General features: G+C 47.9%; 2 protein-coding genes across 3 annotated transcripts in view; one reads left to right on the top strand and one right to left on the bottom strand.

The window, feature by feature from the left end:
- Nucleotides 1-21,913, top strand: part of LOC121200363 (protein NLRC3-like) — a 567,821-nt gene that overhangs the window by 390,287 nt on the left and 155,621 nt on the right. The gene's annotated exons all lie outside the window — the stretch shown is intronic.
- Nucleotides 1-21,913, bottom strand: part of fars2 (phenylalanyl-tRNA synthetase 2, mitochondrial) — a 64,826-nt gene that overhangs the window by 11,052 nt on the left and 31,861 nt on the right. The window contains exons 9-11 of one of the 2 annotated variants that reach the window (XM_041065704.1): nt 10,493-10,653; nt 7,644-7,819; nt 3,319-3,472 (exon numbers count right to left, since the gene is read on the bottom strand). In XM_041065704.1, the coding sequence (XP_040921638.1) occupies nt 3,319-3,472; nt 7,644-7,819; nt 10,493-10,653 (491 nt within the window). The remainder of the gene's footprint in view (nt 1-3,318; nt 3,473-7,643; nt 7,820-10,492; nt 10,654-21,913) is intronic. The other variant, XM_041065705.1, reaches the window with a different exon arrangement.

Genomic DNA, 21,913 nt, shown 5'->3' with positions numbered 1-21,913 from the left:
CCTCATCACTAACACACACACACACACACACACACACACACACACACACACACACGCTTGTGATTGAGGTCAAAGTAGAAAAGGACAGTGAGGCAGAATCTGTCGATAATGAGAGACTCCATGGATCCCTTTCCTTCCTCCCCCTTTGCGTCCTTCCTTTCCTTTCTTCCTTTCCTTCCCTCTCGTCTTTCTTTCTTTATGTCTCTACTTTCTTTTCCATCCTTCCCTTTATCCTTATCTCCATCCTACTTTTCCTCCTTTGAGTGTTTCCCCACTTTCCCTGAAATCCCTTTTGATTTCATTTGAGAGAGAAGTGAAAACACACACGCACACACACACACACGCACACACACACACACACGCACACACACTCAGTGCGACACACTTTCATTAGTGGGAGAAATCCGTGGATATCTCCTCCTTCACAGTGACAGTCTAACTCTGAGCGATGCAGCGAAGTGTTTGTGAACTTCGGGTTAAACCAGCGTTTCATTACGATGATCCTCAGAGCAGACGACGACGTGCTGAACAGATCGATTCAGACTAAATCTCAGTGTGTAAAGAAAAATGAAGTGCAGGACGGATGAAGACGCAAAGACAACACGTCCAGTTTTAAGGTTTCGTCTGGGAGGTTGGTAAAGAGACAGAGTCAGAAAATATTCAAACTGATCAACAATGAAAATAACTGAGCTCTGAAAAACCCCCGAGCAATAAATCAGCAAACACAGACGGAAGAGAAACCTGCGCAGAGGCAGAGCTCAGACTCCTCCCACTGAAAAACCCACCACCTCAGCCTGACAAACACCTGCTGTTCCTCAGCCTGTGCATCTGTGCTGATCTCAGATCTGCTCTGTGTCCACGCTCAGTCTGCACACACTGCTGTCTGCAGCACCTTCAATCAGCTGATCAGCTCGTCCTGTAACAGCAGAACAAACGTCCAGCCGAAGGTCAAAGGTCACAGGTCAGACAGTTGCAGTATCTTGATAATGCTCCTGTGATTCCACACACGGGACTCTGGATCACAGACATGAATCTGAACACATGAACACATGAACACTGAGCTTATGAACACATGAACATTTTCCACCGCAGGCAGATTTGGAATAAACTGTGTGGTGTGATGCTGTTCTGATGTGAGGGAATCTCACTTTCCTTTCTTGTGTGTGAACATACTTGGAACAGAGATTCCTCAGGACCTCCAGAGAGGTACTTCCTCCCAGAAAAAGCTCTGGCAGGCGTCATTTGGCAGATTCCTGTGTGCAATGCAAAATGTTGTAAAATCTCCTGAAGACAGGCTGAAAATATTTTTCAGCAACGCAACTAAAAGCGGACTCATTCATCGGGAGTCCCACTGAGGGACACGTTAGATCACAACAACTGTGGACACACGTTTCCCCGTCCATTCTCAAACCATACAGCAGGTTTCTAACAGGTTTGGAGGAAAGTTCCTGAAACACCAACACGACAATGAAAACTTTCAGTCAGTGAAACTGCAGCGACGTGGTTTTTCAGTGACAGCAGCGAATCGCTCCCCCCTCACCTCGAGTGACCCAAGCAAAGCTGCTGACTGCATGATTCACCAGGGCAGGACAGAAGGAGGTGTGTGCATGCTGAAACTGGCAGCGGGGCGCAGGCACGAACCGCCTCACCAGCGTGTGTTCTCGGTCGGCCATATGCACGTCAGCTGCAGCAGCCTCGGCTCGAAACTCCACGTCAGACCGTAAAAATAAAACCCGGAGAGAAACGAGGCCACGAGCTGAGAGTCAGATCTGAAAGATCAGGTTTCCTGCTGGATCACAGGGACACAGCCCAGCGAGTCCACAGAGGGACAGCCACGAAAGGAAAGACAGAGACGAGAGACTGAGGACGACTCAGCAAACTGGAACATTTTCAGTGTTCAGCACTAACACGTTACTGAGAGGACGCCGCAGTGACACAGCAGCATCGTTTAAACCTGCAGAGGCTTAAACTGCCCGATCCTCTGTAAAATCCAGGGATGGAAAGTAACTAAGTACATTTACTCAGATACTGCACAGAACGGTGCTACGTTCACTGCACAGAGGAGGGAAACATCTGACCTTTATTCAATAACTTTAGCTCCTTTGCAGATGAACAAAACAAAATAGTAAATGATGATGTGGTTATAGATGGAATAAAACCTCACTGATCCTCAGCAGCGCTGTAAGTACAGCCAATAAACTCAGCTCCGCCTTTAGCAGCGTGTCGATCACACAGTAATTCATCAATAATCAGGATCCAACCCACTAACACACACACACACACACATTCTATACAAATGGATAATATCAAAATATTCATCAGTTAGTCCAGTTTGTTGTTTCCAGGAAACTTTTAATAAATAAACTGGAATTTTCAGACTTTCAAAATAAATCTTTATAATAAATAAATCTTTGTGTTATTTACAGTGTGTGTGAGTAGAACAATTCTATTTTCTCCCTGATGTGTTTATCATCTTAGTGAGTGTGAAACCATGTTTGTTTGTGTGTGTGTGTGTCTGCCACCGTAACCTCCATGCTCAATTACACCCAGATTACCCAGAGGCCCTTGGGGCTGTGGCAGCCGGTGATATAAATCTGGCCTGTTGTTGATACACCAGCTCTCTAATACCCATAAACCCCCCCCACACACACACACACACACACACAGCCATAAACTAACAGTACACACACACACACACACACACCATAAATGCATAAACAAGTCAGGTGCACACATGGGCAAACACCTACCAACACACACACATCACCATGCATATATATGTGCATGTCCATAGGGACACACACACACACACACACACACACACACACACACACACACACACACACACACACACACACACACACACACCAGCGATCCAGTGCTGCAGTAAGCTAATATGCTAACACTGCAGGGTAACCTAGATAGGAGGAGAAGGAAAAGAAACATAATAAAAAGAAAGAAAAGGAAGGACGGGAGAGAAAAGAAGACGAGGAGGAGGAGGAGGGGGAGGAGGGGGAGGAGGAGGTGACATTTTGAAAAGGTGAATGGAATGATGTTGACATTTAGAGAAAAACGAGATAAAGTGAAATTTAGATCCCATTTAGAAAAGAGAGGGAGGTTCAAACACCCAGGAGACATGAAAACACACACTGCACTGTGTGTGTGTGTGTGTGTGTGTCTGTGCGTGTGTGTGTGCGTGTGTGTGTGTGCGTGTGTGCTATATGAAAGCTGATGTGGAAATGAGAAGCGTCCCAGCTCATGTGTTCATGTAGATTTAACCGTTTAACACCTTGTTCAAACAGAAAACCTCCAACACACCTGAAGGCCCCACAGCCACAAAGTACTCAGAATGGTTCCAGTTAGGACCAGTACCCAGCCTGTCCCTGTCCATGGCAGCGTCCTGATGACCAGTGTCTGTCCTGCTGAGGTGGACTGATAAAGATCAGGGTCACGCCTCAGTCTCTCTGTCAGGCTGACGAACAGAAAACAACCATCCATTATTCAGCTGAATGCCACGCACCAACCTGCACACTCACTCACTCGCTCTCCCGCCCTTTTCTCACAGGTACTGATACTCTCTCTACTAATTTCCTCTCCTCCCTTTTGTCATCCCTCTGCTCCCTCCCTCCCTCCGCATCATTCCTCTCTTTCCTCCTTCATCTTTTTGGGAGTGAGGGCTCGTCTCTCTCGCTCTCTGTTAAATCATTCATCGAGTTGTGGTGGGCGGCTGCCTCTCTGTCTCCTGCTGAGCCTGCACAGGGGGTGAGGAGGTGGGTGGGTGGGGGGTGGAGTGATGGCAGGATGACAGGAGGAGGAAGGAGGAGAGGGAGGAGGAGGAGGAGAGGGAGGAGAGAGGAGTGAAGGCCATTCTCTTATCATGGGTAGTGTTTATTATTACTAACACTGTTACTGCGACAGCCTGGTGTTCAAACACACAAATATATACAAAACCACACAGTGACACACACACTTTACTGTCAGCCTGTGCCTCACCCATCCTCTCTCTCTCCCTCCCTCTCTCTCGGGGGAGTCGTGGAGGGGGGAGGGAGCTGTCAACCTGACCGGCAGCTCTGTCGGCTTATCAAATTAGTCCGGGCCGAGTCGCGGCTGACAGCGTTACCGACCAATAAATGCAGATTTGTGGGGAATCATAGCGAGCCATCAGCTTTGATTTGCTACTACATGAGATGTTTATGGAGCAGCAGAGAGGACTGGAGGGGGGGGGGGGGGGCGTTGTTTTCTCTCTCTCCTTCTACTCCTCCCTCATTCAATCAACTTTAGAAGTACTTTGAGGAGAAAATATATTTGAGAGGCTGCAGTTTCCGGCAGCTTCAGTGGGTTTCAGATCAATTTACTGCTATAATGCACATTAAGGTTTGTTAGGAGATGAAAGGCACAGCCACACTGCAGCTTCAAAGAACGGTCTGGACTCTCCATCCAGGTTCATGTGTTTGTTCAACAGACAAGACAAAAGCTTCTCTGATCAATCCTTCATCTGTCAACATGAACGTGTGAAAGAAAAACTGCACGACTCAACACAGCAATGAAATATCTCCGAAAACACAGAGTGGAAACGATTCCACGACGATTCCACGACGAATCATCAGTGGCTCCTGATTCTGGACCAAGCTGACAGAGTTCAGTTCACATCAGACCCAGATTCAGATGCAGAACAGGTGGTTTCACCAACAAACACCTGGCTCTCGCTGCAGCTTATTCTCCACAGGTAAAAATAAAAATCTTTGCATGTTTAATGTGGAAACATAGATCGTGTGGACAAACACTCGGGTCTTGAAAATAAAGTTTACTTTGCATCATCTTAAAAGGACGACGGGATTTTCAGAACTGAAACCAAACTTAGCGACATGAAACAGAAACTGAACGACTGCTGATTTCACTCTGAGCTCAGGACGTGTACTTTACCCTCAGACATTCACATCGTTCTAAGACGGTGTGGAAACTGTTTGGTGGGTTTATGAGCCAGTTTATATCTGATCAATGCTGCTGTTGTAAAAATAAACTCAATAAAGCTAAAGCTGCTCTGGGGAGAGTCAAACACACACACACACACACACACACACACTGAGTCCAGTTAATGTGTGTCTGCTTTGTGTTTCTGACGGGAACAAACCGTCTCAGCTTCCTCATCAGCTTTTTGGATCCAGTCAGGGCTGTTAGCAAAATTTAATATGCTGACAAATGACGGCAGATGCAGAGCAACAATCACTCAGAGCAGACAGATTAGAGAGAGCGAGAGAGGGAGAGGTGGTGGAGGTGTGTAAAGGGTGGAGAAATGTTCAGTTTGTCTTTCACAGACTCGTCTCTGAGGAAAGAACTGAAGCTCATTAAAGTTCTTCAGCTTCTGAGAGAGAACTGAACCAACCTCGCTGTCTGTTTTCACCTACTTTACCTACTTTTACCTTCACCTCTGTGTAAACTGCTGCATCAATTAGCTGTGTCAGCACGTTTTTAACTGGATGGCAAATGAACTGCACTTGTATAGCTCTTTGCTGCTCGTTCACACACTCACACACACACACTCTCACACACACACACACTCTCACACACACACTCTCACACACACACACACACACACACACACACTCTCTCTCACACACACACTCTCACACACACACACACTCTCTCACACACACACTCTCACACACACACACACTCAGTGGGTATTTGGGGGACAGACACTCACTGGTGCTCTGGCTCTGCCACGTCACCAGACCTCAGCTTTAGAGCTGCTTCTACACAACATGCTCTTATTTTGAAGCAGTGAGAGGTAGCAGAGGGATGATAAAGTGTGTAGACATTCAGTGTGTGTGTGAAGATACAAAGTGTGTGTGTGTGTGTGTGTGTGTGTGTGTGTGTGTGAGAGACAGAGAGAGAGAGCGAGCGAGCGAGGGAGAGGGAGGTTTGGGAAGAAAAAGGTGCAATGCAGGTATTTTATGCGCCACTAATTTAGGAACTGATAACTGTAATTAACTGAGACTCTCTCTCTTCATCATGATCATTAAGATGTAAAACCACAGATGAGAACAGTATAAGTGTGGAGGCGTGGGTGAGGGTGGGTGAGGGTGGGTGAGGACAGAGTGTGTGCTTAGTGACGGCACAGACGAAGCGTCTGTCCCATCGGCTCCTCCCTGACTGACCACAGACCAAACTTCATGTCTTTATTGACTGAATCGTCCTCCAGCAGAGCAGGGTTCACTCACACAGAGCTTCCTGGTCCTCTCTGATCTGACTGCGTCCTCAGAGACCTGTCCGCGTCCTCAGAGACCTGTCCTGTCCTGACGGTCTGCAGCTGGTCACAATGTCACGGTCAGATTTCAGTTCTGACTCAACTCACTGATTATTTCTTGGTTTTGCAGATTGTGGTCAAAAAGCTCTGACCAGGCCCCGAGTCTCTGTCTCCCACTGTCTCTGTCTCCCACTGTCTCTCACCCCTCCCTCCCTCTTCCTGTCTCTCCCCATTAGCTCTAATACTAAAAGGCAGTGTATATTAATGTGTGTGTGTGTGTGTGTGTGTGTGTGTGTGTGAGCTCGGTGGGGAAAAAGGTCTCTATTTAAAACACATTAAAATGCTGAAAGATGAATAGTGTCAGACATTTTTACGCACTGCAGGGCCCTCACTGCACACACACAGACACACACACACACACACAGACACACACACACACACACACACACACACACACACACAGACACACACACACACACACACACACACACACACACACACACAGACACACAGACACACACACAGACACACACACACACACACAGACACACACACACACACACACACACACACACACACACAGACACACACACACACACACACACACACACACACACACACACAGACACACAGACACACACACAGACACACACACACACACACACACACACTAAAGCAAGGTCGAGAGAGAGAGAGAGAGAGAGAGAGTGTGTGTGTGTGGCACAGTAATGTGAAAAAGGAGTTCTCAGCCATAAGGCACCAACCTCCCACTGCTGCCCTTTATACACACACACACACACACACAGACACACACACAGACACACACACACAGACACACACACAGACACACACACAGACACACACAGAGACACACACACACACACACACACACACACAGCAGAGCTGTCCTTGCTGTACACCTCTGAGCTTGCTGCAGTGCCTGGTGTTGACATCTCATTTTTTAAAAAGTATATATGAATGTGTGTGTGTGAGAGAGTGAGTGTGTGTGTTTTAATTAAAACTGATGACTCTGCCGTCAGTCGTCTGCCATTAGCAGTAAAACAGACAGTGACCTTTACTCTTTTCTTTCTTTGTTGTTTTCACTTTCACGCCCCCTTTCTCTCCTTCCATACATGAATCTGTAAGTCTGTGTGTCAGTTGATGTTGTTTCCTGATGTGGACCAGCAGAGCGCTGTGAATTTAATCCCTCTGCACACACCACCCACACACACACCCTGCTTCTACAGAGTCGACAATCATGGCACAGTTTCCATGAACAGGCCCAAACTTCAGCCTCAGTCACTAAACCCTGATTATCCACAGGAACACGCACTCGTGTGTGTGTGGTTGTGTTAGTGTTAGATGAAGGTGTGTAGGTGAGGTCAGGCTTTCCTACTTTGGGTGTGTGAACTCGTCCACCAGTGAGACTTTCTCCACCAGGTCTCCTCCGATGGAGCGCACCAGGTCATAGAAGTCATTCTCTGTGAAGCTCTCTGGCCCCGCCTCGCTCTCTCCGCTCTCTGGCAGCCAGAAGGAGATGTCGTTGTGGAGGGGGGGGTATTTACTGAGGGGCTGAGGAAACACACGCAGGACAACAATTAGCACCTATCAAAAAACACGCAACACAACACAACACAACACAACACAACAACACGAGGGCCGCATGTTTCTTCCTTTAAACGGAGGAATGTACCTGCTTTACCTCCATTTAAAGAAAATGAAACTGGTGTGTGACAGTGTGTGTGTGTGTGTGTGTGTGTAACACCACCATGTTGGTTTGAGATGTTTCGTAAATGTTTAATTTTATAATTCTCTCTGTGTGACGTGTTTTATTTTTCAGTTTTTATTTCTCCACGTGTCGAAGGCTCAGATGTTGGATTAAAGCTGTATTTTGGGCTGACGCCTGCAGCGGTGACCGAGGTCCCGTCCTCCCGTCCTCAGGTGTTTTTTTGTACTCAGTAATTTGGGCAAAGTTTTTCAGACCATTTAAAATGAACGGCACTAACATGTAAATAAACACGGCACCGTTCCCTTCAGAAAGAAGAAAATGATTAAATAGAAACAGTGAAAAAAGAAATAGATTAAGTTTAAAAAAAGAGAAGAAACGTGACAGAAAGCAGAGGAAACAAAACAGATGGAAGAGCACGGCGAGGAAAAGATGAAGACAATAACACATTAAAACTTAATCAGGACGACAGAATAAATCTGATGTTTTATGCAGCGACAGAAGGAGAGAGAGAGATTTCTATCATCTGTGACTTGTTTATTATCCTGGAAACAACTTTTAATAAACAGAGAGAGAGAAGAGAGGACGGAAGGAGGAGGTGTCCGCCCCTCTTCTCACAATTTTCTCCATTTTAATGTGATTTATTGAAACGTTTTCAGCAGCGTAGAACTTTTATTTATTGATCTCTGAAACATAGAGAGAGAGAGAGAGAGAGAGAGAGAGAGAGAGAGAGAGAGAGAGAGAGAGAGAGAGAGAGAGAGAGAGAGGACATTTTTATGATTATTTTAACTTTAGGCAGACAGGGTGTCCACATACTTTTGTCCACATAGTGTAGATAGTGTGTTTCTCAGGGACTGTTCAACACTATTAGAGTTTAGTGACACTGGACAGATCCCTGAGGTACATGTGGGAGTGTGAGAGTCTGTTTGTTTGTACACACACACACACACACACACACACACACACACACACACACACACACACACACACACACACACACACACACACAGGTCACAGTTCATTACTGGTAGATCCGGGGGGTTGGTGAGGGTTTAGGGGGAGAGGTGGAGAGTCTTGGCCCAAGAGAGGTGCACTGACCCTGGGCAGGAGATGAGCCGTGCTCCCTTGGTCCCTCTGGAGGAATTGAGTTCATCAATAAAGCTAAAAGGGCTGGGGTGGACGGCAGCAGGAGGACAGGCTGTGTCCTCACCAACATCGCTCCGTCCCCTCAGATCTCTTACTTTAAGTGTTCATTTCTTTTTATTTCTCTTATCTCCCTCCTTCCTTCCTTCCTTCTTCACTTTCCTTCCTTCTTCCTTTCAGCATCCTCTTCCTCTCTTTAACCACACTCACTCTTTTTCCTTTCACCATTTCTTTCATGTTCTTGTCTGCTTTCTTTCTCCATCCTTACCTCCCTTTGTTCCCATCTTCTCCCCTCATTTCTCCTCCCTACCTTCCTTCCTCTGTCTCACTCAGTCCATTTTCTGCTGCTCCTCTCTCCTCCCCTCCTCCTCCTCCATCCTCCCTTCCTCCCCTGTTCTCCTCTCTGCCCTCCAACAGTCACTTGAAATGTTCTTCATTAGTGAAGACGAGAGTCGACAAAAAAACACCTTTAGCAGGGACGGAGTAACCGCTGTGTGAACCTGCACACACCCCGCCGTGTGTGTCTGTGCGTGTGTGTGTGTGTGTGCGTGCCTGTGTGCGTGTGTGTGCGTGTGTGTGCGTGCCTGTGTGTGTGTGTGTGCGGGCGTGTGTGTGTTATGATGATGCTGGGGTCAGGGGAAGTGACTGGTGCCGGCTGATGTGAGACCCCACTGTCAAAATGTTTTATACATGAGGTTAAGAGGCTAGAACACGAACACACACACACACACACACACACACACACACACACACACACACACAGACACACACGAAGGATAAAGGACTAGGGGAGAGGGTAGAAGTGGGACAGTAAGGAACCGGGGAACACTGAGAACAGTCTCAGTCTGTAGCAGGTCACGGTTTAACACAGAACTGAAAACAGAACCTATGAAATTATTGTACGTCTGATGACGTTCTGGTTCCCAGTCACAGTGAAGGCTGCTCTCATTTATGTGTGTGTTGTTTTTATTATTGGCCTGTGTGGAGATGTTCATGAAAAGGGAAACTTCTCCATGACTTTACAGGTCAGATGTCTGCTTGATGAAGTTACCGAGTGTAACTGTTCAGCTGGTTATTCAGTCAAAGTAAGAGACAAACAGACGACTGGAATATGAAACAGAAGAGGAGAAGAGATCAAGAAATGAAAGGATAGAAAAAAGAAAAGATAAGAAAATCCTTTAGTAGTTCCTCAGTGGGGAAACTGCATTTAGCAACAGCAGGGGTACAGTACAGTACAGTACAGTACAGTACAGTACAGTACAGTACAGTACAGTAAGTAAAAGTAAAATATAAGTAAGAGACCAGAAAAGAAAAGAAAAGCAAATGAGGCACAACCTGAGGAAAAGTGTGAAATCCTAAAAACACCTGGCTGGTACCTGGAAACAGACGGGCTGGTGGACGTCCTGCAGCCTGAACTGTCTGAGGAAGCGTTCGTCCTGACTCCAGAACAGCCGGATGTCCGGGATGCTGTACAGGACCATGGCCAGTCTCTCCAGCCCGAGACCGAAAGCCCAGCCCAGCTTGTTCCCCGCCCCCGCTGCAAAACACACACACACACACACACACAGAACAGACAATAAAATATGAACACACATACCAACAAATCACTTCAGTACATTTCCTGTGTGGTTCAGTGTCAGTGCTCTCAGAGAAACAGCACACGCACACACACACACACACACGCACACGCACACGCACGCACACACACACACACACGCACACACACGCGCACACACGCGCACACACGCACACACGCACACGCTTCAGAGTCTCGTTGTGACGGACGCGCTGCCCGACACAAACATGGCTGCACACACACACAAAGTCCAGACAACAAAAATGAAACCGTCACTTCCTGAAAGAAAAGAGTGAAACTGAACACGACACGGCAGGTGTGTGTGTGTGTGTGTGTGTGTGTGTGTGTGTGTGTGTGTGTGTGTGTGTGTGTGTGTGTGTGTGTGAGCAGGTAGCAGGTGCTGCTCTTACTTCTGTGGACTCCTCTATATTATTCAACACTTCAACTTAATGCTGTCAATAAATCTATACAACCTTATCTGAATGCCACTCACAGGCTCTGACACACACACACACACACACACACACACACACGTCTCCTCTGGTTTCAGACACTGGACACATCAGTGTTTTATGTTGCGCCTGCTCGTTCTGGGACTCTGTAAATAATCTGTTTATCGTTTCGACTGTTCTCAGAAAATCCTTCTCAAGAAAAAATAAAAATAAAATCATTCTGAAGCTTCTTTTCCTCCGATTCTAACTTTATCTGCTAACAGATAAAACCAGCAGTGACTTGGGGTCAGAGTCTGAGCCAATGAGGGAAAACACTGCATGAAAAACCACATCATTCTCTTTCTCTGTGAAACTCAGTCAGAATATCGTCAGAGGAAGTTGGTCACTGTGCCTCAGTCGGCTCCATCTTCCCTTTGTGCTATCAATCATTCTGCCCGAGACACAGTGGACTTTTTCAAACAGCACATTTCTCATTTCAGAACAAAACTCCTCAGTTGCTTCGAGGCAGGTCAAAGCAAAGGGCAAACGCTCGGTGGAATAAAGGATTATGGGTAATTCTGAGGATTTCAGCCCGGGACCCAGATAAGAAGGAAGTGGTTTCTCTCTCTGGGATTTAGACTAATGGAGACAAACCTGTTTCCTCTCTGATGCATCGACCTTCCAGAAACTGAGTCTGCGACCTCTGCCTGGGTCGTGATCCGCAGTTTAAGAAACACGGAGCGCAGTGAAACATCTGGGAGCTCATTCAGGAAGTGGATGATCCTGAAAATGACTCAGCGTGAACCTGCATCAGTCTCCTGCATTCGTCACGTCTCAGGTTTGTCTTTGTCAGGAAATGAAGACATAAAAATGTTGACGTGAGTCTGAAGCTGAAGGCTGCAGCGTGTCAGCAGCGTGTCGGCCCAGCACTAATACTGATATCAACTTTAATCCTGCTTTTCAAAGTCCGTGTGTGACGCGTGAAGCCTTCGAATCCCTCCTCGTCCTCCTCCTCACGTCTGAGGAGGATTTAACAGGTGAAATCGATACAGGATCACAGCCTCTAACTGGATTCAGCAGGTCAGTCCATCACGGGGAGAGCGCAGGTAATCAACCTATCAGATGCTGATTACTGTCAGCAAATCACACGCACGTCCACAGCCGTACGGTCCTGCACCTTTATTTTGTCTCTCAGGAGACGTATAGTCACAAAGCTCAGGGACGAGGGCGAGGACGAACGTCGGGCGTACGAAGTGAAGACTGTGGCTCAGCTTCCTGTCACAAGGAAAACCACAACCACCTTAACCAGGAAGTCTGAGGTTCTACACCGAGTAGTAGTTTGGGAGGGGGCGGGGGGCGGGGGGTGAATGTGCTGGGTACCTTGGGCTTTAGTTTGATGTGCTGCTGGTCACACTCATCCCAGTGGAGAAGGATTGTGGAGAGAACACAAAGCCCTGAGCCACCAGAGGAGAGATTAGATTCCTATATTATCCCTTTTACATAAATCTGCAGAAATAATTAGTTGTGTGCAGCAGCGTCGTGGCCACAGGCTGTTATTTGGCTTTCAGACTCATATTGGTGGGTCAGCCTCTGGGTGAGGGGTGGGCGGAGAGGCTCGGGATGTAATCTGGACATTTCTCTAAATATTTGTGTGGGGGCTGTGAAACGGCTCTGCACTAATGGACAAACACACAAAACAAGAGGGCGGCAGGCGCAGAGCGCGCCGGAGGAGGAATCACCTGCTCTGATTGGAAATGCTTCGGCTTATTACGATGATGTGTAACCTGCCTGCCCCCCTCGTAGGTGTGTGTGCGAGCCCACGCACACACACACACACACACGCACACAGTCCTTCCTTTACATCCTGGTCTCGTCAGTCCTGTTCCAATCAGCAGCCGGGGAATGTGGTTTCTATGCTAATGAGCGCGGGGTCGAGGGGTCGCCGGAGATGAGGGAACACGCCGGAATAAATCTCCACTTCATGATAACGCACAATCAATCAGATCTGTGACCCTGCTCCTCCTCATCCCCCTCCTCAAGCCCTTTCTCCTCCTCCTTTTCTCTTCCTCCTACTCCTCCTTCACCTCCCGCCTTCTCTCCTCATGTTCTTTTTGTTGTTGCTGTTGCTTCTTTGCATTCCCCTCTTTTCTCTTCCTTCCTCTCTGAGTTTTCTCTTTCCTTTCTCTGTGCTCCTGCTTCCATCTTTTTCCGTTACTGATTCCTCCCTTTTTTTTTTGCTTATCCGGTGTGAAGTCTGATCTTTCCTCTTCTCACTGTTCCTCTCTTCCTTTATCAAAAACGTCTCTGCATTTCTTTCACTCCATAACTCTTCTCCCTCGTTCTCCTCTCCTTCTTTACATCGTTTTTTTCATGTTGTGCAAAGTCCCTTCATCCTCTCCTCTTTTCTTTCTCCGTCTTCCATCTTCCTTCCTCTGTCTGCTTTCAGTTCCTCCCCGATACATCATTTTTTCGTCTGTTTCCCTTTCTCCTGCTCTCCCTCCATCTGTCTCCATTCTTCCTAATTATATTTGCCATGAATATATTTATGACTGCATTATTAGAGGCAGTGCAGTGGCGGCGGTGGTTGTGGTTTTAAGCTGCAGGATCGTGATTAAGTGCAATAATTACACAGGCCGCCGTGACAGAAAACACAGCGCTCGTAATTAGACAGAGTGACTGCAGGTTTCTCAATATGCAAATGGAGAGTTTTTAATCTGAGTTCAAATTTCATTTAAAACCAGATTCACCCATTAAATGACTGTAATGCAAAAGTAAATAAATGTCAGTGAGACCAGGATTTCTCACAAGAGGAACAAAAACATGGAGCAGGCCTGTGACCTGAGGGCGGGACGGTGCAGGACTTCAGTCTGGAGGTTTGACCACGTGGAGCCACCGTACAGGTCGTACACTGGGGGTAAATGGGTGGAGCAGATTAGGGCTTTACACTGAAGGTGGAGGGTTAGGGTAGGTAGGCAGGTTTGGGGTCCAGGACCGAGGCTGTGTGACCGTCCATGAGAAGGAGGTTTAATGATGTAGGACTAGTTTATAAAGATGTAGGACTGAGTAACAAACACGAGGTTTGGGGTTGGAAGACTGAACCGTTCTACAGACTGGAGGTCACACAGGTCCACGACCTGCAGGTTCCACAGCCTCACACGGCGGCTGTGTCAGAGCGGGGAGTCTCCGCCTCTCTCTGCATCACATCTGAGCATCTTGAGCTTTCGTGGATCATCTGAACCTCAGGGATCAACAGAGCGAGTCTGAGACGCGTCATCCCGAGCTGCCGGCAGATTAACTGACACCGAGGCTAATGAAGAGCTTTCAACAGCAGAGAGGAATCACACATGTGACGCATCACACACTGACGTACAGGCGGCCAGATACAGAGGCGGGAAAGACACCTGACTGATGCTGAGGAGTCAGTCTGAGAGAGAGTGTGTGTGTGTGTGTGTGTGTGTGTGTGTGAGTGTGTGTGTGTGTGAGTGTGTGTGTGAGTGTGTGTGTGAGTGTGTGTGTGTGTGAGTGTGTGTGTGTGTGAGTGTGTGTGTGAGTGTGTGTGTGAGTGTGTGTGTGTGTGAGTGTGTGTGTGTGTGTGAGTGTGTGAGTGTGTGTGTGCAGAGCATCACTGAACTGAGCTGCCGTGTGGCACAGACGTCAGACAAAACAGACTGCACGACACAAAGTGAGGATAGATGGCCTGAGAGCAAACATCGCTGTGTGTGTGTGTGTGTGTCTGTGTGTGTGTGTCTGTGGCTGTGGGTGTGTGTCTGTGTGTGAGTGTGTGTGAGATGAGACAGCCCCCTGCCCTCCCTCCTTTTACTCACACACAGCTCTGCAATGCCCGGCCCCCTCCCTCAGCCAATCAGGAAAGCTTCGGGTGGCTGTGGCGGTGTATATGTGTGTGTGTGTGTATCGTTGTCAGTGACATCATTGTTTCATGATCACATGACAGGTGACGTCAGCAGCGTGTATGTGTGTGTGTGAGGTGGAATCTGTGAGATAAACCGACCACAGATGATGAAACCAGAACTTCCAGATGCAAAGATTCTGGACTGGTCACTGGGCAAACTGGGACAAACCCCGTGGGCAACTGGTGTAATCCGGGACTGGGCTCACTGGCCAATCACAACCAAGCTTTAAGCCTCCCGCTCTCGTTGAGCTAACGTTAGCTCGGACGTGTGACATGTCTCCAAACCTGCTTCATCGTCAGACTGATGATGACGATTTCACTCCGTGATTCTGATTCTCCCTCGTTTCTCAGGCTCTTCATATCCTCTATCCTCCGTCCTCCACATTCCATCACTCGCTCTCCCTCCACCTTCAGTTACACTTCCTGTCCCTCTCTCCCTCTATCGGTTTTCCTTTTCTATACCTCCCCTCGTCCATCAGTCATTTACATCTCTCACCTCTCGCTTACATTTTTCACTCTCCTCTCGTTCCCATTCATCTCCCTCTTCTTCCTCCTCCCATCCCTCATTGCTCTTCCTCACCTCAGCCCTCTCTAATCCCTTCATTTTCAGCCTCTCCTCTTCTTCCTGCTCCCTCCATCACTCTTTCGTGCTGCTGATCGTTTTACCTGAGCCCAGCTCATTCCTCCCTCTCACCCGATCCATTTCTTCCTCCTCCACGTTTCCACCATCACTCCTTTTGTCTCTTTTAATTCTGCCAGCGTTCACTCGTCGTAGCTCCCTGCTTCACGATGCAGTCCATCACTCTCCTCCCTCATCCCTCCATCCACCTGTTGTCCTGTCCCTCTCTTCCTCTTTTTGTTTTCCCGTTCCACTTTATTATTATTAGCATTATTAGCATTATTCACATTAATGCTAATCAGTGTTTCAATTGACTAAACCAACAGGAAAAGGTGTCACACGACGTCACCACACCTCACGCAGCCACACACTCATCTGTCACCATCAGCACACCTGACTGGACTATTGGCAGCAGTCTCCCCACACTGTGATTTATAGATGGACACTCTCTCTGGAGGAGGGAAATATGACTGCAATGCATCATGGGAGTCAAAGGGGCAGAAAGAATGGGAAAATCTGCTTGTTTATGCTCAGAATGCTGATCTGCTGCGCCGTCAGGAGCCGCTCACACAGGTGTGATGTGTTCTTTATGCAAAACCAAAATAAATTCGATTTTAAATGAAACTGAAATATACAAACACAATTCCAGTCACATAAACCTCCAGACGGAGGTTTGCATGTAATGCGTGTTCTGTTTTTCTCGTTCACTGATTCACTGACTTCGCTCAGAGTTTCACAGCGAGATCTTTGATGTGACTGAGCTGGTTCCTCCTTTGTCCTGTAAAAGTAAACGGCTGCATGTATACAGCACTCTCACACCTCAGTGAACTTCTCCAACGTGCTGATCCGTTCCGGTCGTCGTGAATCTGAAATCTCAAACAGCATCTCTCCCCGCAGCGCGGCGCGGCGCGGCGCGGCGCTGCTTTGAACTGGCCTCCGGTGATGAATATGGATTATGGAAACAATATGTGCTGAAACAGTCTGTGGCGCCCGCCTGTTATTGAGTCTCGCTCCTGAATTAATAATGAGGATGACATAAATTATGCAGAGTGATTAGTAACCAGGCAACACGCAGGTTTACGTCCCCGTTCACAGATCGATATGGAGAAAGGGACAGAGACGGAGACACAAGAGGGACAAACCGTGTGTTGATCACTCACCGACTTCGTTACGACGTCTCGTAAACACAACTTTCACCTCATTTAACCTGATGAGCAAAATAAAGAAACACATAAAAACCACGAGGTCCCACTTTACCTGCAGCACTGCTTTGGTTTCTGCACAGTCAACAACACACTGACACACAACACAAACAATCCACACCATGAAAACACACTAAAGACCCCAAACTGCAGGACGGTGAAGCAGAGCCGCGCGCAGTGTGTTGGTGAGTGTGTGAGCACAGCTCAGAGATGAACAGCTGCTGAGGTGTGTGTTCAGGTGGCCGTGTTTGGATTTTAACACTGAGGACGGAGCGACAGGTGAAGGATCACCGGAGCTGTACAGGTGTGTCACAGCGGGCGGAGAAAACACCTGGTTCTGGTTAAACCGACGCAGCTGGACGGAGCAGTCCATCACCATCAGCCCGTCACAGCTTAGACCGAAGTGGGTCCAAACATGGACGGAGCTCAGAGTCTCTGCTGGTCAGCAGGACGGCGGCTGCTTTCATCAGATCGAGGACAGAGCGTCAACACATCACCTCAGCTGTCCTCGTACCTCCTACTCTGAAACTACGTCCACACACACACTCTCACACACACACACACACACTCACACTCTCGCAGGTGTGTGAGCGTCGCCGCACCAATCAGCTATGCCGCAGAGATCAGGCTGTAATTACGGGCGGATTACTGGGAAATGGCCGGGCTTCGGCGAGGTTAGGTGGCGGAGCTGTTCACACAGCTTAGCGGCCTGATCCTCTGTTTAGTGGAGGTTAAGACACTTCGTCATCCACACAGCGATAATCAACAGTCCCCGTACAGCAGCCCAGATTATAAAGAGACTAATGAGAGAGGCCGAGAGCTGCAGAGACAGGGAGGGTGAGACAAGGAACGAAAACGCAGAGACGAAGGATTTCTGTGGATTTATGAGACTGAATTATACTCGAGTGACGATGAACACGCTCCGGCTGGTCAGACGTGACGTGTGACTGACTGATGGGCGCTGATTGGGCGCTCTATTCTCCCCTCACCTGCGCGTCTGATCCCATGTTGTGATCATCAGGTGTTGTTTAACCCTTCGCTGTCCCCTGCCTGTTTGATACCTCTCATTAAACAGAGTCAAACCGGGTAATGAGACATGAGAACATCATCAGCAGAAGGAGGGAAATCCCCTCAACAGCAACACACTTCCACACACACACCACTGTGTGTGTGTGTGTGTGTGTGTGTGTGTGTGTGTGTCTGGCTGCCTCTCCATCTGTCTGCCTCAGACACAGTTGGGACATGTTGGACTAAAAACATTCTTCGTCCTCAGACTGAAGACAAACACTGATCCTCTGCTCTTCAAAGGAACTTTTCAGAACCTGTTTCTGTGTCTGTGATTAAAATGAAAAGCTTCTTCCTGTTTGTAAATGTGTAAATTAACAACGGATCATGTGACCGTGTGTGCGTGAAAGGTGCTGCTCGAAGCGACTCACCCACAGAGCTGCATGAAATGTGACACGACAGCCGACTTCCTGCTGACTCACGTGGGTGTGACAGCGTCCCTGTTTCACTTCCTGTCACCTGACTCCTCCTCACTCTTTGTTTTAATTGCTCCCCTCTGTTCCACCTCTCCTCTCCTCCTGCTCCCATCACACTCTCCTTGTTTTCTCTCCGTTACTGCGACACTTCACTGACCTCTGCTCTTTTTCCACCTGTAACAATCACAGTAAAAAAAACGAAAGACGAAAGAAGTTTAACGGCGTCAGACGTGATTAATCACCTGCAGAGAGGTGAGGTGATTCCAAACAGTGATTCAAACTGAGCGCTCTGTAATGAGACACGAGCCGGGCTCAATATTATCTTAATAAAGACGTCGACATGTTAATTAGACTGACACGCCTGAGTGCAAGGTGTGTGTGTGTGTGTGTCTCTGAGGACAGGCTGCTGATGGTGGAGGAAAAAGATGTTTGACTTTCTCTCTACACACACACACACACACACACACACACACACACACACACACACACACACACACACACACACACACTCTGTGGTGTTGGAAAAGTGAGCAGTAATAATTTATATCACTCGCTGGTGGACGGAGCTCGTCCTCTCTAACGAGTTAAGAGTGCTGCAGAGAGCGGCTCCGTCCCACCTGAGGCTCATCAGGACAGGAAGTCAGATAAATGAGACGCCCCGGACTCATTCTACATTAGCTCTATTACAGCTGCTCTCACACACACACCTCACACCCCTCACACACCTACTGCTGCTGCACAGGTGTGTCGGAGATGAAAAGTAAGGACCTGGGGAGCTGAATGGAATGTGGTTACCGAGGGTGGAGACAGGATGTAGTTTAAATGGACACTGTAGATCCTGGGACCTTTAGGTCCAAACCGGAGCCCAGTCTGGTGGAGTGGACGTGGGGCGAGCACGAGCCAGCCACCCACCGCACAGGACATTTCTGGAGGAGCCTTTGTGTGTGTGTGGAGCGGCAGATGTGAGAAGACGTGGACTGACCTCAGGATCAGAAGCCTGAGTCTGTTCACAGCTCTCACCAGACTCTATAAATAAAACTGGGATCGTTCTACAGAAATAAATCTCAAGTATAAAAATATCAACAGATAAAAGCAGAACGGCAAATAAGAAAGTGACGAAGCTGAATTTCCTCTGGCCTCCACACAAACATGTAAGTGTTTATCAGTGATGCTCTGATGTCTGAGGCTGTCAGAGCAGCACGTGATGCCACTGACACACTCAGCAACTCAACGAGCTGCAGATCAGCTCCATGTCAGGTCTGAAACCACGGTGAGGGGCTAACGTTTGCCAGTCACAGATCAGTGGGCTGCCTGTGAGACTGAACTCAGGGTAAACTGTGAATATACGTTTATGACAAATTGTTTTTCAGCCCTTTGCCTGTTGGTGACAGTTGCTTACAGGCATCATCAGTATGATGTTACGGCCGATCAGCACATTAAATGCATCATCAGAGTCTGATTCACAGATTATTCACAGTGTCTCTGCAGTCTGCTCTTCCCTCCGCTGCTAATGACCAATCAGTGGCCTTCTGTGTCCCACATGGACATTATTATTAATTAATCGAGTCTGTTGTTTGTGCACATCATGTGTCACCGCCCGCGTCACCTCCTCTGGTCTGGGCCTGTTCTTCCTGCTTCAGGCTGGTTCATCACAGCAGCATTTCAAAATAAGATGCAGGAGTATACAACACTGACCAACGCCACTCAACCTGAGCACTACTGGTTTTCTATAGGACGAGGTCACAGCCTGGACCCGGACTAACAGGTAAGTCCACACGCTGCTCTGCTGGTTAACGACTTTAAACTCTGCTCGTTACCTCAAATCCAGAAGCTAAAACAAGGAAAGGAGAAACAACAACAACAAACACGACAGGTGTTTCAACAGGTGATGGAAATCAGTCGCCGTGACATCACTGATCCAGGTTTCACTGGATCATTAATCCTGAAAAATCTTTCCTTCTGTGAGAGTAACTTGGTCTGTGGGAGTTTCCTGCACCAGGTTCAGTTCTTTCTTCCCCTGTCGAGGTTTCTGATCCCTGACGCCACAGCAGGGCAGGATCAGTGTGGAGTACATCTCTGCCACCCTGACTGCCCGCCTGTTCTACCACACTGCCTCTAATACTCGGGTATTTCCCCTGGGTTATGATGGAACCAGCACGTGTATCTGTCTTCAGGCAGCTTCCTGCAGCACAGAGCGTCTTCATGTCTCATTGCTGTAACTGTGTCCTGAGGACGTGTCCTCTCCTGTAAACGCCTTCGTGTGGAACCGCAGATGTTGGCTGCTGATGTCTCTCCTGCTGAGCGGCCGCAGCAGACGTTAGTTAATCATGGCGGAGAGATACGGCGGTGAGAGGGGGGAGGCGGCTGCTCCACACTTCCTCAGGTCCAATTACCATGATGACTTACTCTGCTCGCTGCTTCCAGCCCCGCTCAGGCCTTCGATCGCCTGCGTCGCTTCGTTTCCTCCCTGCTTCTCCTCTCATCACTAATCTCTGGGCTTCACTGGATTCAAACGTTTCCTCACTTCTGCTCCTCATCATCTCCCATCTACCTCCGATGTGTTGCTGCCTCTGGTTTTCCCTCAAACACTGTTTCTCCGTCTTCATTTCAGCCATGAGCTCCTTCAGGGGCAGGCCTAATCACCTTCAGCTTGTTATTTAGCTTGTTAACATGCATTAATTAAGACCCAAAAAAATAAATCCTCACTGCACATCATTTATTCATTTGTTCCAGGCCCGTTTCCGTCGCCGCTGCAGCTGCTGAGAAACGACCAGGAGAAGCTGGTCAGCGCAGCTCGGTCTCAGGTGTAACGTGTCCACGCTCACCTGAACGTCGGGCTCGTCACGCGCAGGCAGGTAAAACCTTCTAACGTCCTGCTGTCTCGTTTCAGAGACGCATGGTGTCAAAGAGAAGCAACGTCTCCTTCATTCACAAAGAGCCTGCAGCAGCGAGACGTTTAAACTGTCCAACTGTGAAATATGTGTGGAATTTTCTCAAGTGATTCTCGTCTAATAAAATTTTAATGCAGCTCTGTCTCGCTCATTAAAGCTGAATTTAAGGTGCTTAGAAAAGCATTAACAATGTCAGACGGAGGGGTTTAACTCTCAGAGGCAGGAAGGACCAGAGTCCGTCTCCTCTGCTCCTCACTTTCACTCCAGCGTTTCCATTTTTGGAGACTTTCTTCTTTTCCTCCTCTGCACTTCAAAAGGCTTCACTCCATCAGACCGATCTCTGGAGCTACATTCACATTTTACTGTCAACATGTCAGAACTGTGGGGGCTGCTGGGTAAAAATCTCCAATTATCTCTGGGATTTGTTTGTTGTTTTGTTTCTTTTCCTCTTTTTTCGTGTTGTTTTGTTTGTTTACTTTGTTTGCTTCGTATTTTATTTTATTTTGTTTGCTGCTTTGTTGATTTGTTTGTTTGTTTAACACTTTGTTTGCTGTTTTGCCACCTGACACGACAGAAATATTTCTGGAGGACAAATTCGCTGTTTCCTCTGGAAAAAGGAAAATAAGTTCTGATGCTGTGACACAGCAGCAACACACCTGGCGTACCTGTGCTGAGCTGACAGCAGAT

Source organism: Toxotes jaculatrix, chromosome 20 (assembly GCF_017976425.1).
Source record: "Toxotes jaculatrix isolate fToxJac2 chromosome 20, fToxJac2.pri, whole genome shotgun sequence".
Lineage (NCBI taxonomy): Eukaryota > Metazoa > Chordata > Actinopteri > Toxotidae > Toxotes > Toxotes jaculatrix.
Note: the sequence above shows the minus strand (reverse complement) of the source record. Positions and strands in the feature narration are given on the sequence as shown.